The sequence below is a fragment of the Rhinolophus sinicus genome, chromosome 4, assembly GCF_057876585.1.
Source record: "Rhinolophus sinicus isolate RSI-liver-muscle chromosome 4, RSI-T2T, whole genome shotgun sequence".
Taxonomy (NCBI): Eukaryota; Metazoa; Chordata; class Mammalia; order Chiroptera; family Rhinolophidae; genus Rhinolophus; species Rhinolophus sinicus.
The window spans coordinates 85186080-85203623 of record NC_142504.1 but is presented as its reverse complement, the minus strand read 5'-3'; the positions used below and the strand labels follow the sequence as shown (position 1 = coordinate 85203623).

The following is a 17544-nucleotide window of genomic DNA, read 5'->3' as shown; positions in this document are numbered from 1 at the left end:
CACAGTCTATGAGAGAAACAGGGTGTAGGAATTGAGTTGGAAGATGGATTGGTGGCCTATATTCATTGCCATAAGGCTGAAGGTTCATCGTAAATAAAGTTCCTGTAACAGACCATACTGTGTTGTTGGTGTTTGAGGAAAATAAGAACTAAAGGGTAAACTTCATGGCAGATTGACTGGACCTAGCCCAGTAGGTGCTTGAAAAAAATGACCGAGCTATAGAGCAGTAAGTCCGAGTGTCTGAATCTGCCTCCGACAGGTGGATCAATTGATGAGAAAATGAAAGGAAGTATCAGGCACCTTGAGAGTCTTCATGTCTCCTCTTAGTGGAATTGAACTAGTAGAAGCAGAGAGAGACGTGGTCTGCCATACTGTGTGATAGAGAGGTATGTAGCATGGCGTCTAAGCACCACACGTGGATTTGAATCCTCACTCGATTGTTTAGTAGCTTCAAACCTTGGGCAAAATATTTATCCTCCCTGAATCATTTCCTGTGGGGATAATAACTTCTTCGTTGCACTACTGTATTGTACAAAGTACTTGGCACTTTCCCCTGGCACTTGGTAAGCATTCAATAAATAGTAGGAGTCACTGAATAGGGGGTGGTTTCTGATTTTGGGTCAGATAGAAGATGATTTGGGGGGAAGATTTTTTTCCTCTGTCCTTTCTTAAGGGTAGAAGGCGTCTCCAAAGAGTCATGGAGGCTGATGGGGATGGGCGTATCTACCTCCATAACCAGACCAGTCAGAGGGCCCTGGCACCCAGGCAGGGGCCAGTTGTCCTCACATTCCAAAACTGCGTGTGATTGTTTCATTTCACTGGGACTCTTAAGATATTACAAAACCTAATGGGGTTTAAACACAACAAAACATTCTTTTTATCTGACTTCTTGATAAGCTAGGTGTTGTATTATAGTTACCTATCTGTGGAGCCAAATTTGTCATCAGCATAAGCGAAAAAAAGAGCCGCAGAAGGCCTCTGCATCCCGTGGACCTCAGTAACATGTAACCCTTTAATGGGGGAATTGGGGTTTTGAAGAACTAGAGTGCCTATGAAAAAGCTACATGTGGTTCTAAGGCTGCAAACACGTGTCCAGAAACTGAAATTCCCAGGCAACCCTCTATAGAAATATTAAAGCTGAGACGTTGCCTGAGCTGATTCTGTTCCTCAGGCATGGCTAGACGAGGTCCCGGTGCTTTCAGACGCCACAACCCTCGAAATGTCCACCCTACATAATTATAGGCCTCATGTGACTACCCAAGGTTAAAAAAAAAAGGAAAAGTTATAAAAATATTTGTTTATAAATTAAGGAAAGTGGCTATGAAAATTGATTCTACTCCGAATTTTTATTTTATTTTGTCTTGGGGCTTTCAACTCCTTTCAAATATTAATATTAGAAAAGGCATTAAAGGAAAGATTTTCTAAAAAAAACCTGACACGTTAATATTCAAGTTTTGGTACTGAAAATATTAATCTGGAAGTGATTATTTACTTTTCAAAATAATTGCTCTACAAAAGGCTTCACTCAGGATTCCACTAATTAATGATGTCTCCTAAGGCATTTGACATTTAATTAATTGGAATTACAACTTTTGAGGAGTACCTTCTAAGCAAGGCATATACCTGCGTTCCCACTTGTTAATTGAAATAAGGTCTAAATTATTATTGTGTTTTGGTAATTTTGAAACTAATTGCCTTCAGTTTCATGTAGGTTGTTTGTTTTTAAATGAAACCTTCTAGGCCAAGAAATTTTTTCTCCTGTGTTCATTAAAAGTCTCAAGGAAGAGACTGTTAAAGTAATTATAATATTCTATGGGATAGCTCTTGTTTCAGATCTGCATGCTGAAAAAAAATCTGCACTTTCAGATACCGTTTGCATAAAATCATGTAAATAGGAAGGTTATATACCATTTAAGTATATCTACCATGTATTATATGCCTTGCTCAGAAAAGGTCTTTATTCTCTGCCCCAGTGGCATATTCTTTCTTCTGAATCCATAGAAACATCCTAGAATTTAAACAAGTATTCTTTTCAGAGCCACTTGCCCTTCTGCCTCCCAGTGAGTGGGCCCCTGCACCCCCTGCCTCCCTCCCCTGAGGCTTGAAGATTGGAGGCCATTTCAGACACCGGTCTGTCTTAGGTCCTTATCATTAATGTAGAAAACTGGAACAAGAAACGTATGCATCTGATAATCAAGATTTTGACTGTAAATCACATCTGCCCTTGCGCCATTAATCAAATAGAGGCTCATTTATTGCCATTTTGTCATTAGAAAACTTTAATTTCTGTTTGGCTGAAAATACCCCTGATGGGTATATGACAGGGTTATGAACTCTTTGTATAAAAGCCTCTTTATAAATAAGATTTCTTAAGGCTGTAATGATTTTTGTTATCTGGGAGAGGGAATGTGGGAAGAAATGTAAAATACAGGGCAGAGGGCATGCAGCGAAGGCAAAGTTACAAAGTTCAAGGAAGCATGGTTACAAAACGCCATTCTTTGGATTGCTGACATGAGCCTGAAGTTGGCTTTTTAGAGAAGAAAACTCATAGGATAGGTGAGTTCAATTTTAGATCAAACTCCTCTATAGTGTCATATTTTTTCTGAATCGTCCCATAGAAAGAGAATGATCCTTACCCCACCTAAGTATGCCAAAATCGCTGTAGTGACTGCCCACAATTCTTTGAGGCAGGAGATGTCACCCATAGGCACATGGTGGTAAATTTTAGCCTATGGACAAGGAAGGGCCTTGCCGACAGGTATCTCAGTTCCATTGCCTTTTATTTAAAAGTTGAGTAACCACTGCTATGAAATTGATTTTTTTTCCCAAAAAAGTTCAGCAAAGAACATGTCATAGTAAGTGTACCATTTACTTTTTTTAAGCTGTTTCTTTAGTCCAATTAGTGAAGAGGTGTGAAAGTGTCCTTTCTCCCACAGAAAACAAATGGGGAGTTCCAAGAAACAAAGACTTTCCAAGAAACAGTATCATACCAAAAAGCCCCAGTCCCACACCATGCTGCTTCATAAACAGTGGGTGTGTCTTTGTTTCTTATATTCTTTTAATCCCTAGGAAGTGTCATAAAAAAGTTAATATCACAGGAGAAAGAAATTGGTTCATAGGTAATGTGCATAAAGTACTCCAGTTGTATATAATGCTTGAATTTTTGTCCTCTAACCATCTGCATGCAACCCTCTTTTCCAACCATGCAACAATGAGCTTTATACTTTTAAAAGATTCTCCTGCATTATTTTTCACATGTGCCTATTTAGGAAAAAGACTTTATTCTCCATTTTTCACAAATTAATTGGTTCTTTATCCTGTGTTCAGTTCCCTCCCAGCTAAACAGAGTTAGAGCTGTAGGGAGTGGAGAGGAAGGTTAAATGCCTATTCCAGGAGTCAGGCAATCAAGTTAAGCTTTCTGGATAGTACTCTGAAAATAAAGAAAATAGTCCCATTCAGTGATGGATTTGATTTTGACCACAGATTGGAGTTGGGTTTTGACATGGTTGATCACCTTCACTTAGAAACATAAAGCTTTCCAGTCATTTATTCTATTGAGTGTATTCTATCTTTGCCTTGGCTGTTGGATAATAAGCTACCATTGATCACTTTTCTAGTTTTACACGGCCACCGATGGTATGGTGAAGGCTGAGAGCAATGGGAAGATGTGTGTTCTTTCTGTCTTCTTAAAGGAAAAGAGCACTGGGCCCCCGAGTCCGCGTGTACCCGACCTCCAGGCTACCTGTGTGTGTGTACATACCCGGGCATATTTTTCGAGTTTCTAATAAGATAAAGAGAAAAAGGCCGTGCCTCCTTCATGCCAGTATCCCTTTCCAATAACTGCCTCCCTTCCTTTCCAGCCAATTTTCTCGAAAAGAGTGGTCCGTCCTCACTAACTCCATCCTCACTTTCTGTTCTTGCTTCGACTCCCTGGCATCTGGCTTCCGCTCCCCTCACTTAACTCAAGTTTCATTTGCTAAGATCCCCAGTGACCTGCCAACTGGTACATATCTCCCAGACCTTTCCTGACTTCCTGACATCCGTCTGAAACCTTTCCACTGTCTTTCTCCGGCTGTTGCCCCCTCCCCTCCACCTGGCTTCTTTGAAACCATTCAGGCCTGGTTCTGCTCTGTGAACAATAAGATGCGGTCACTTGTTTTTCTTCTTTGTCGGCCCTTCTGCCCACCCTCTTTGGCCCTCTTCGCTTCTCATTTGAGAACTCAATGCCTTCACGACTCTAGATTCTCATCAGTAGAACATCAAGCTCCAACCCGGTATTTTCAAAACTGAACTCCTTGGTTTCTCCCAAGCCCCGTTCTTCCTTCTAAGTTTTTTATCCAATAAATGGCACCAGCATTTGTTTCACCATCTAAGCCCCCAGACCAGAGTATCTGGTGGTTTTAGCCATCCCTCTATACCTTTTGACATTCCTAATTCCTTCTTCCTCAAGACTTTCTCGGTAAAATTCCCTATGAATTTATTCTTTTCCTGACACCTTCAATAAATTCTTGGTGCTCCTTCTAACCCTTGCTCATACTTTTATTATTACATGGCCAATTTGTATCTCAATTATGTGTTTGTCTCCCTCCCTCCCAACTAATTCCATGAGCTACTCTTTTTTGTATACTCAACTCTAGCTCAAAGAGAGTATGGCAGGCACTCAACATATAGCTGAATTTTTTTTTTAATGGAATTAATGTAGTATGCAGGAAAAGGGAAGGGGGTGTTTTTTGGAAAAGTCCGTGTTCTTTGGACTTTTAAGGAGAGTGGGAGTAGATGGTACCTATTATTCTGGCTGGGAGCCCCCAGGACAGACACCTTTTATAGCTTACTCCAAACCCCCACTATTCAATTGTCAGTGTGTTAGATGGCAGTCATTTGAATATGCCTCCCTAAGAATGTGCCTCATGGACTAAAGAAAAGTGACAGCCCTAGAAAGAGCAGAACTCATCATTTTTCAGTAAATTAGCTTTGTATTTATTAAAACAACTATCCGTGGGGACAGTTGTTTTAATCCTGGGTAGTGGGATCTTAGGTTTGCTAAGCATTGAATTGTTGAGCATTTTAGAAAAAAGAAAGACTTGCTGTGAAGGACCAAGGATGAGAGAATTGCTGGAAGCATAACCTCTGGAAAGAAGAGCTTTAGACCAGAGAATCACTTGTGAAGCGAGGCTCTGGGTACGGATGGGGGGGTAGCGCTCCTGCTGCCTCCTGGATCCAAGTTGTGCTCGTTGACACTGTCGTAAACAGTGGGTGCCAGGAGATTCTCTGCGAACACCCGCGCTACTCATACCCCGATATCACCTACCGGTAGGCAAAAGTCACCCATAATCTGTGATGGGCAGTAACACCTGCCTCGAAACAATACCCACCCCTCACTTAGCACCCGTGTTGGAGGTTTATTCCTGCTAATCCAGGTACGTCTCCGTCCCTGTGCTGCCCCCTGAAGCTCTGTCGTAGATGCTGCATTGGAAATGAAGAGAAGGGCGGTAGTCAACCAGGCACGGTGTATTCTGTTACGTCCTCGTTTTAGGGCAGTGATTGCTCTGGGGTTGCTGTTGACGAAAGCCACATTGTCCCGGGTCAGAAATACCATCATTGTCATTTTCACTCTGACACCATGTCAAGTTTAGTGGTGGTCGTGGAGTTGATGGTGGTCATATGTGCCAGGTCTGCTGCGCCTTTTTTCCCCTAGGTTGACACTAATATGAGGACACAAAAATATTATCCTCCAGCTCAAATAACGTATCAACAACCATTTCCACATAAAGATATAAAAAGCATTCTTATGGTATATGTTTAAAAATAAAAGCACCTTTTTGTTATTGTTGTTGTGTGTGTGTGTGTGTGTGTGTGTGTGTGTCCTCTGTTAACCTCTACCTGGCATTGCTTATGACATATTTGTGCCAGAAGTGATAAGTCCCCAAACTGGGCAACAGTAACAGTGAGGACACTCCCTACCATTTTTTACTTTCAGGCTGATTCAATATACATGGAAAATAATAACTATAAACTGTTAGCAGAGTTCAGAATGTCTGTGATGGTCCCAGACCGAGCATGTAATATTTGGGGCTGGGCCTTAGAAACTGGCATTTAAGTGGGGACAAGCAGTGAGAACCAAGGCAGAGACAGGAGCAGGAGAGCACAGGTATTTGGGTAATACTGAACCCACCACATTGGATGGACCTGTGTGTTACTATAGAGGAACAGTGGGAGAAGTAACCAGAAAGATGGACTAAGATGGAGTAATTTCTTCTAGCTGGAAGACATAGCTAGAAAGACTGCAGAGGGCCCCAGTGAAGGCAGGAAAGGCTGGACTTTTTCCAGTAATCAGAGGGGGCCACTGGAGATGGGACGTTACATGATGAAAGCCACATGCTGAGACTTTTAGACGGAATGTGCTGAAAATATAGCATTTAAAGGTGAAATCGAATATGAGGGGAAACTGGAAATAGGGTGATTGGCCATCCAGTCTTGTAAATTGCCTTTTATTGTCAGATAAAATTCACGTCAAGCACAGCTACATTCCTCTTGGATATAAACGTCCCACGCTGAATCAAATCAAGAAGCAAAGAAAAGTAGAATGTTTCCTGCTGTAAGGGTGTGAGAGATAGGAAGTAAGCTAGTACAATGAGCCCACACTATTTGTTACTTCTGAGTCCCAAAGTATATTCATTCCACCGAAGCATATACTTTTTCCCATAAAATGCAGTGAAGTGTGACTTCATTTGAAGGACCACATATGCAGCCTCAAGTTGAAAGTAACACGTGGAGATGTGTTTGAAGGGTCCTCCACTGCGCTCACCCATGGAGAACCACCCTCACGCCCCGGCCTGGTGTACCCCAAGACCTTGTTTTGTGCCTCGACAAAACTACATCTGAATTTGTGTCATGGACGTGACCCTTTCAAGTTGTTTTTGTTTTCTTTTGTTTTTAACTAGCTTTTCTCCAAAATGGGTTTCAAACAAGCCTAGTTCTTTCCCTTTGAACTCACATGATGACATCCAAGCTGCCCTGTCATCACAATGGAAAACAAATCTGTCTCTGGCCTTATATTAGTATCTCTTCGCTGACCATATCCCACTTTCTAAGAGTAAGAATAACACATGCACACGCTCTCTCACACATACATATTCATTCTGTGTCTCCTTTCAGGAGTGTGGCCACCCCAAAAGCTTTCTATATCTCAAAGCTGTTTGGAGTTGACCTGTACACACTCCCCGTTCCTCATACCTCACCTCACAGCGCCCTGTGGCCTACAAATGCTTCTTTTCACTACACACCCCACTGCCCCCAATCTCCTCTCATGTGGGAAACCTCTTGGAAAGCTCTTTAGGACTCCCAATATGGAAGGGGGTGGCAGAACCAGCTCGAAGTGACCTTGAGTGCCTGGGGTTGGCTATAAGAACCGGAAGAGAGGACTTCCCTTAGATCAAATACAAGTGGCTTTTCTGTGTTCTAAGAATTAGGTCAGCAGATCACTTTACATTAAAATGCATATTGTAATTGACATCTCAGCATATTGTAATTGACATCCAGGTCAGCGGTGTCTAATGAAATGTACTTAATGATTAATTCTAAAATTTAGAAAATTCTAAATCAAACTGAGCATTAACTGAAGTTTTCCTCTTGCTCCTCCTCTCTATCCCAATATTGAGGAGTGACTAAGCGTTTATTTTAAAAATGAAAAAGTTAACTGACAGACTCCTCATCGTTTCACATTTTCCATGATTCCTATTTCTATAAGCATAAACAGAACCAAGCACATCTATAATGAAGTTATACCTATCCATTCTAGACTCTATAGACATTCCCTAAGAAAGAAAAGAAACACAATTGGCTACTATATAATTCACTAACAAGGCAGATGCCAGGTGATTATTGGTTACTTATATTACTTATTTGTGTAACCAGTATATATTACCCCAAGCCAGGGAGAGGGGCGACCCAGCCAGAGGTTTTCAATGCCCTAGTTGGTTCTCAGCCTCTTAAGAAGACCCAAAAGTGGTATAAGAGACTCCCGTGGCTGGCTGAACAATCATCTCTTCCATATCCAGACCTCATTTCCTCCCAGATTTTCTTTCTGCATCTACCACCGCCACGTTTTTAAAAGCTCAAAGGGGGAAAGCCTGCAGCTGTTGAAGAAGAAAAGCTGCTGCTCTGATTATTTTGTTTGGGCCTAGAGAGCTTCTCTAAGTGAAGCACCGTAACCAGTGGGTCCCAATAAGCAGGGTGGTGGGTCCTCCAGATGGGAGCAGTAATCCCCAGCCCCAGGACAAAATCCAACATGAGATTTTAAAAAGTGCTTCCTTTTCACGTAGAATTGTGGTTTGCCAGGTCACCACAGTCACATGACTTCTCTTACCGTCCGATTTTCCCTGGCACGTGAATCAGGCCTGGGAAGCCAATTAGAGGCGCTGCCTGCAGTGTAGGTGGTAGAAGATGTAACGTACGGTGAACCCATTTCATTTGGTCTTAAGCAAATGCAATACCAAAGCTAATGGGAGCCTGGCTGTTTCGTTGTCTTTATTACCCCAGAGCTGCTGAGACAGAAAGGATTTGAAGACAAAGATGAAGAAATTGGTGGGGGTGCAGCCTAAAAGCAGGCGAGGGTGTTTTGATGAAGTCAGAATTGGTTCTATTTTTACCTGTGTACGCTAGGGTAGGCTGGCAGAGCCAGGTACAAACTGCCCCCTGCTGTCTGACACAGAGAACTACACTAACATGTCCACTTCATTAAAAAAGAATCGTATTCTGAATGCCTGCCGTGAATGGAAAACAAACGGGGGTGATGGCTGGACTCGCAGAAGCGGAGGACATCACAGGTCACCTAGATCCTCTCCAATGTGCAGATGAAGGGAGTCTGAGAAAGTTGGAGGCATCTCTTGTAACAAGTACTATTTGGGGGGCGTCTGCGGGGGGCGCGGTTAGAGAGCTGCCTCAACTATTCCAAGCGTAACCTTGCTTCTCACAGTGTGGTCCCGGTCCGGCAGCTTCAGTGTCTCCGGAGAGCTTGTTAGAAATGCAGTCTCAGGCCCCACCCTGGGTCTACGGAATCCAAATCTGCATATTAAGATGCCCAGGTGCACATTTACATGTGAGAAGCCCTGAGCATACATTTCAGAAGGAGCTTTGACACTGGAAAGGTCCACTGTGCCCTAAAGTTTGGATCAAATGGAATTCCCCTTGAACAGTGAATAAACACAAACAAATAGGCGAATTTAATCCTCTCCCAAGATCATGATTGCCTTATGCCCTTATTTTCTTCATACTGCTATTTTCATATGTCCTCACATGTCACTAGCTCTTTCACTTACTGTAGTTCGCATTACTTGGTATCTTTCAGCAGCAGCTGGCCCTTGCCACACAGTTTCTTTGAAAATCAGTTTGTCCCAGCAAGTATGTGACAGGCAGCGATTTATCTGGCAGCCTCTGTGTTTCCCTTCACTCTTGTTGGCTTGGGTCCTCTCTCTCCCTTCCCGACACCCCTGCTGTTCCTGTGTAAGAGTAGTGACTTGACCCTACAGGATGGAGCTGGCTCCCGGTGGCATTGCCAGTCTGTTGCTAACCCAGAGTGTTCTTTTCTGCGCCAGGTCAGGGAAGAGTGCCGGCTCCTGAACGCCCCACCTGTTCCGCCCCGAAGTGCAAAGCCTTTGTCCACCAGCCCCTCCATCCCTCCTCGCACAGTCAAGCCAGCGCGGCAGCAGACTCGCTCTCCCAGCCCTACCTTGTCCTACTATTCTTCAGGGCTGCACGACATGTAAGTGTTCATGCCAGGGCCCACCCCCTCCGACACAATTCTGCTCAGCGCCCAGGACACGGGATCTTGAGAACCGTGTTAAGGTAGCCAGACCCTAGGCAGGTGGGGGGAGAGAACATGTTCTTTGTGGTTTTAAAAAGTGTTCGTGGGAGAGCACGATGGAGCCCCAGTTGGTTTGGAGCTAGGATGAAAGAGCCAGGGTCCTAGGAAGAAAGCCGTGAGCAATTCAGGGATGAAGGCCAACTGGATTCTCTGAGAAGCCACCGGCAGACGGCCATCAGTTCTCACAAACCCGCATCTAGTTCTTTCCACCTTGACTTCAACACAAGTAAGCAGACAGCACCTTCACCAGGGACTTAGAATTGAAAGGGTCCTCTTGGCGCTCTCCTCTGAATATCCACCCAGTCCCGGAATCTCTTCTTACCATCGCTGTCGGGTCGTCATTCACTTCTGTCTGGATCTTTCCAGCGCTGTGAGCTCATTCTTTTGCGGTGCAGCTCGTTCCATCCTTAGCAAATGCGGGTCCCTTTTTTTGTAGAAATCTTTCGTTACATCAAGTTGAAATCTATCTCCATGGAACTGTCAACTCTTTCTTGTGTCTAGAAAAACAAATAAAGGTACACCTCCCTTCTGTTTGTCAGCCTGTGAAAAGATGATGTCAGCTGTGCTGTAAGTCTCCTCTTCTCCAAAAGAGACAGCCTCGGTTCCATCCGCTGTGCCCCTGACATCACTTCCTAATCCTGTATCAGTTTGTTCACCCGCTCTCAGCACTCTGGCTTCACTGTCACTCTTAACCTGTGGCCCCAGAGCAGAACGCACTGGCACTATTCCACTTGGGATCTCTGCAGTTTAAAGTAGCCCATCTTTGCAGGTGTTTTTGTTCTCCAGACATTTAAATCCTTATGCTAATGTTATGTAATTGTGCAGAAACCTAGGCAAAATAAACATTGTATCTGAAGCATTTCTTCCTGCATCAGACTTTTGGGTGTAAATAGAATCATCGGTGGTGGTGATACTGTTATGTCACTGGAGCACAAGGCTAGCACGCAGGAGGCACCCACTGACTGCACTCTCCCTCCACCTTTGCCCGCTGCAGACATCACTAATCAATCATAGCGCCTGTTGGTGATAAGCCCAAACATGGCTGAAGAATTTTTCTCATAGAGATCTAGGCACCCACTAACAAGGATTTTCTTGTTACTTAAAAAAAAAAAATAATAATAATAATAATAATAATAATTATATATTTGCCATCTCCACTGTACCATTTTAAATCATTATGTTCATATCCGTAATTACCCATGTATTTTAGTAATTTAAAGTTTCTTTTTTAAAAAAAACTCAATGAGGTTAGCGGGTACTTGATTGAATTTACAATAACAATTTTCCTAACTACATTTTTCTACTTGAAAATAACATCTATGGGATAAAGAAAGGCTTGGGATTTGACTTTTTTTTTTTTTTTTTGAACTAATCTAATCTCCCTGTTTGTGTTTGCTTTTAAGCAGCGTTACTAAAAGTGACATAAGTCCTTCTGAAAGTGCTCCTGTTTCCTGCTATCCCTGTCACCGAGTGAAAACTGACTCTGTGGACCTAAAGTCCCCATTGGGAAGTCCTTCTGCGGACGTGTTCTCCTCCAGGCTTTCGTGGCCTAACCATTATTCAGGAGCATCGGAGAGCCAGACCAGGAGTGACTTCCTCCTGGATCCCAGCCGGAGTTACAGTTACCCTAGACAGAAGACGCCAGGCACACCAAAGAGAAACTGCCCAGCCCCTTTTGATTTCGAAGGCTGCGAGCTCTCGGCCAGCCCCACCAGCTCCGTCACTGCAGAATTCGGTAGCAGTGTCTCCGCTTGTCCCAAGTCAGCCAGCTACTCCCTGGAGAGCACAGATGAGAAAACTCTTGCAGCGGGCGCGACAAAGCAGAGTATGTCATGCCCTGCGTTACCCCCCAGGGCCCCAAAACCAGTGGAAGAGAAAGCCGCCTCCGAAACTTCTCATTTGCCTCTGAAAATCGATGGTGCTGAGGAAGACCCCAAGTCTGGGTCACCGGACCTCTCTGAGGACCAGTATTTTGTTAAAAGGGGCCTGCAGGACATCTTCTCAGTCTCTTACCCTTTCTCCTCTCCGCTCCACCTCCAGCTGGCCCCCAGGTCCTGCGGCGATGGCTCCCCATGGCAGCCCCCTGCTGACCTGTCGGGATTGTCTATAGAAGAAGTGTCCAAGTCATTACGGTTTATTGGTTTGTCTGAAGATGTCATATCCTTTTTTGTTACGGAAAAGATTGATGGGAATTTGCTTGTTCAACTAACAGAAGAAATCCTCTCAGAGGATTTCAAATTAAGCAAACTGCAAGTGAAGAAAATCATGCAATTCATTAATGGCTGGAGGCCCAAAATATAGCCAAATAACCCCAGCTAGCATTGAACAAAACTGATAAATTTGTGTGCTAGAAGAGGTGGACTGGGACACAGTTTCATGTTTTTTTGCACTAAAAACCTTCTCTGTATATAGGGATAAGAGAAACTCTTACTATGCAGATTACGTTTTTGAATGGTGAACAGGCTATTTTGTACATCAATAAAAATGTTGTACAGAACACTTAAAGGTGTGCCTTGTACATCACTCAATATTCAATAGCTGCTAAAAGACAGAAGGCATGTTCAGAGAACTAATTCTTACCCACGTAGGTTTATGCGAGAAGGTATGATATTTATTTCAAACTAGCCAAAGCTGAAAGACATAAGCATCTTTAAAAAACAAACAAACAAAAAACAAAACACTTTTGAACAACAGTTCCCTCCTTTGGGGGAATCGACTTTTAGACAATTAACTCTGTTCTGTGCTCTGTCGTTTGGATTACTCAATGCTAATTGTTTTACTCTTGTGCCTGACAGTGTTTGTGATGAAATGATACTGATGTTATGTGTTTGGTGGGGAGCTTTTCATCAAAAGGCACTTTCCAAAAGTCACGTGTTGATAGAAGATATATGATGTCCTTAGAAAAACTACAAATCATGACTACAATAATTTACCTGTAACTGCTGCTAATTTTATTGAGCAGAGGGGGATAAAAACAGAATAGATGCATATATGTATCTGTATGTATACACAGTCCAAATGTATATGTTTTAGACATCATTTTGAATCTGATATTTTAGGTAACATCTGTTCACTTTCAAATATCCACTGAGGTTTGGAGCCATTAATTAAGTTGAGTCTTAGGAAGAGTGGACAGAAAGATCCAAAGGTTCTCAGAACCCTGCCCCTCGAAGCTCAGGCTTTTTAGGGCTTTGTCACTGAAAACTTGGAAGAAATCAGCAGAGAGTCTGTAGTGAAGAATTTAATTTTAAGCCCACTATAGGGCTGGGTTTTGCATATAATACTCCCATGCCGATGTTTGGGGAAATGACAGTTTGTGTCAAATGACAGTTCTTCTCGGGTTTGAGGGTCTTATTCTCCTGGTGTCTGACGGTGAGAGGTCTGAAGAGCATTTCTCAGAGCGTGTCAGGTGTCCTTGGCATGCTTCATGCTTCAGGAGAGCGCAGGGGCCAAATGTACCGTCTTTTATTTGAGCTACATCTGTTGAGTAATTTTTAAAGTATCGATAAGAGTACGTGTTTAGTTCATAAACCTCTTGCCTCTCTTTCAAAGAAAATACATTATTACTACACTTTTATTCCAAGAATTTCAGAACATGATTCTGAGAATTGTTGCCAAATATGATTATAAATATTCCAAAATATACTGGCCTCGTCATCATGCTTGACTTTTTTGAAGGACTATAAATGTTAGAAAAGTTGTCGTTCTCCAAGCAAGCCATCACCCATAGCTCCGCGCCCCCACCCCCCCACGCCAGAGCCTGTCTCCAGATGCTGGATGTGCAGACAGACGGTCTGTGACAGGGCAGCCAACCAAGTGTCAGCGTGACTTGCAGAATTGGCTTCTGTCTTATCATCCGCTCTTCCTGCTCACCCAAATAAATTAACAAATGTAAAGACAAGACCCACGCATCTACCTTGGCAGACCTGTGCAATATGGCTCTATTTCTTAGCATCAGAGATATTTTCAACCCATCTTATGGTTTAGAATTGAGGTGAATTGATAACTCTTCTCATTTTCTATCTTATATCTCCTTTAAAAAGAAAAGGCATTTCCCCCCTAAACATGTCTCCCAAAATGTGAATTCTATACTCCTAAGTAAAAAGTAGCCCATAAAAAGAGTACCCGGCACAACTTGTCAGACTGGAACAGCTGTTCAGAAGTAACTGACAAATCTATGTAGACGTTTGCAGTACTGCACTCCCATGAAAGGAGTCCCCTCATCACTTTCATTTAGAAAGGATTCTTCTGTGTCAGGGGCAACTCCCTTAGTCATGTTAAACTCCCAGAACTTTCCTTTAAAATAACAGACAGGATGTGATTGAAAAGCTGCATGTTTTCTTCAGCACAACCTCGCTGAATCTGTTCTTACATAGGTTTTGGACACAATTCTCAAGTTCAGGAGGGAGGAACAGGGTGGGTTTGGGTTGGCTATGAAGGTTGCCCCATGTAAACAACTGATTCCTTTTATCTTTTTTTTTTTTTCGGCCAAACTTGACACAAATTAGTTTCTGTTTTTTGTCTTGGCATATTTCCATTGAGTTTATGTTGATAGCAATATAGAGACTCCTTGAGGGCAGAGACTGTGGCCTTTGATTCATGTCTTCAAAATCTATTGAGCATCTTTCGTGTGCCAGACCCTATGCTGGTATGACTCAACAGTGCTGAAAAAAGGATACGGCTCCTGCCCTCTGGGAACTCATAATATTTATATTTAAAATCACAGTTGCAGAGACTGTGTATGTGTGGGTAAGAGAGACATGAAATCCTCTACACAGTTGGATGTGTGGAAAGTTAAGTGTGCCCTGTCTTCAAGGAACCCACAGATGCAAGAAATGGCAACCTCCATTAAAGGGGTATAAAACAAACATCACAAGACTGTTGGAATCTGTGGGAGGCAGACAGGAACTCTGACCCCTGCTAGCTAGTATTCTCTTTTACTGATTTGGAATTTTGTTCATTATAATCAGTATCTTCTGGCATCTCTAAAGCCACACATAACTGTCTTTGCTGGTCCTGAGCTGCACGTGTCAGTAGAGTACTTTGGCGCCCTAACTAGACAAGGCATGCGTAGCCGGAGAGAATCACGACAAGAAACGCAGAGCTGGGGGAGAAAGAAAACAGCTTTTCCCTTCTGAGAGCTGAGATTTTGTAGTGAAAAGTGATGTATAAAGATCCCCACAAACAGAACCTTTCCAACCAACCAGGTCAAGACTGAGTATATTTTCTGGCCAGTTTCCTGCAAACAGTGCAGTGACCACAGTGCTTGGGGGAAAGTGTCCAAACAGGACCCTTTTTTCTGGCGGGGGCGGGGGTCCTTAAATTCATGGCTAAAATCATCATGGCCCCATCAGAAAAGAAAATCAGCAATAAACCAAACCAAGCAACTGGAATATAAAATACGGACCTGGCTCATGTTGGGAGGGAGAGCTCCATCCAATACCCACAGATCAATTCCTTTTCGGAATCTTGTAAATGCCTGCACGTCCTCTCTTCGTTCAGTTGAGCTGCTCAACTTGCTGAACTGTGAAATTTACATTTGTACTCTTTCAACCCACATATACCATGCAAGTTTATGAAGTTGGAGCAACTAAATTGCAGTGTTTACTCTTGTCTGATATAGACATCACACAACAATCTTACGGGAAAACGTTATGACAGTCCATGCCGACCGTTCTCAGACATGTCCATAAACACCTTCTGCTCACGTTCCAGAACCACCTGCACAGCCTCCATACAGCTCCTCGAGAAGTTCTGGGGTGGGTGTGGATGGATAAGAGGGTTCTTCATTTTCCAAACACTTTGTATAACAAGTCACTACTCATCACACCTAAAGAGTATAAGATTAACATTTTGAATAACAAGCTGGAAAACAAAACAGTTCTCCAAAGAACCTCATGAACTGTTCAAAGAAAATTGCAACTTCATCCACCAGAAAAGTTAAACCTGCTGTTGGACACATGAGGCTCAGAAATGTTGTCCATGGTATCAATTCCCACTATTTTTCTAGTAACGTAGAGGCCTTGGGCTGCTAGGGCAAGAAGAGTAAAATGCCCAGAGTGCAAATGATGGAAAGTGGGACTTTTATATAGTGTGAAGTTGTAAGATGATGGAGTTCTTATGGCCGCTTCTTGTCAAAAAACATCGTATATAGTCTTTAAAACTTGGTGTTTTAAACTTTTGTCTAATTGTGAAAGCCAGAAACAAGAGGTAAACGTGATTTCAGTTAAAACGATATAGAAATATCTTCTGTAATTTTGCTGCTCTAATTTTTAGGCTATGATTTTTGGAATGAGCTCATCAGATTACAAATTTACTTTGTTTACAATCTCATGTAGTAGGGCTCAGATAATTTCTTAGCTATAAACCTTTCCTCCCATTTCACATTAAGTTCCATTTAAAATATTGTTTAAGCTAAGCCTAAAAATTGAACCCAATTAATTGAAAATTGGGGGAGTTTTCCTTAATTTAAATGGAAATGGTATATTCTTTTCAAAGAATTTTGTAACCAGTTTACTGTTTCTTTGCTTGGAAAACGGGGGGTTGTTAACTACCAGTGAACAGTTGCATTACTTTCCAGAGCACTGTCTAATGGGCCCAATGTGTACCTCAAGATAAACATGGTATGTTATGTCTAAAATAATTCATTGTTGATTTAAATGGTTCTGAAATGTCTATAAATAAAGAAATTTTAAAACTTGCTCTTCTTGCAGTTGTTCCTTCATGAGGCCGATGTGGTGCATAGTTTTCTAGAACCTCTCTCCCCATCCTCATTAAGGAGAAGGGATCTTGTCTGAAGGGATTTTAATGCTGCAATCCCATTCTGTATGAACGAGAGATTGAAAACTATGGCTGTTGTACACCGAAGGAGCTAGAAACCAAGTAACCTGACGGCATGCAAACAGAATCCAGTACCTGTGTGGTCAGGAGTTAGAACAAAAGACAAATGTGGATGACCTGGTGAGCTTAAAAAAAAAAAAAGTTTGTATGGGGAAAAGAAAGATAGTACAAATTCATATCTGTTTGGCTTTTCTCTTGTCACATCTCTAGTGTAAGTTAGATAATTACAACTAGCACAGACAGTTAGCTGGAATGGTTGTCGGTACCAGAGAAAGTCATGACCATTTAGCGCACTGTGGCATCCGCGAGTAAGTTTTACAGAAAAGTTGGCAAATGGCAAGTGGAGGTTGGTTCAGGGAGCTGTTAGTGGACTCCAAACAGCATGAAATAGCTTCCCAACATTTTATGCTGTAAGTCTTCCTCTTTTGTTTTTTTTGGTTTTTTTTAATTCTTTTTAATTTTTATCGAGGGCCTTCTGGGGAGGGTCAAAGGTCTGGCGGGACAATGAGATCAGATGTCCTCAGCATGGGGCCTGGTTGGGACCTCCCCAGCTTCACACACAAAAAATCTTCCTGTTTTCTTTTACTAGACAATGTACCCACAAATCATTCATCCCATCTTATACTTAAGCCTTCAACCTTCTGTCCTGTTTCACAGGAATAAAACCTGTGACTAAATCCATAGGTGACCACTTTCCTGGACTATAGGAATGTGTGCTGGAAGAAGCTATAAGATTGATGTGGGTTGGCTAAAACGGCCAAGGATCTAACTCAAGGTCCTAGGAGTGCTTGTATCAGTTATACACTGGGACATGTAACTCCCCCAAGTTGAATATTGCAAAG

At 42.5% G+C, this 17544-nt stretch overlaps 1 protein-coding gene across 3 annotated transcripts in view; it reads left to right on the top strand.

Annotated features, from left to right (window-relative positions):
- The window catches only part of GAREM1 (GRB2 associated regulator of MAPK1 subtype 1), a 190502-nt gene extending 173939 nt beyond the window's left edge, over positions 1-16563 (top strand). For 2 of the 3 annotated variants that reach the window (XM_019714080.3, XM_074340185.2), the window contains 2 exons: positions 9594-9760; positions 11266-16563. In XM_019714080.3, coding sequence (XP_019569639.3) covers positions 9594-9760; positions 11266-12163 — 1065 coding nt within the window. In that variant the 3' untranslated portion in view covers positions 12164-16563. The remainder of the gene's footprint in view (positions 1-9593; positions 9761-11265) is intronic. The other variant, XM_019714081.3, reaches the window with a different exon arrangement.
- The last annotated feature ends 981 nt before the right edge of the window (positions 16564-17544 follow it).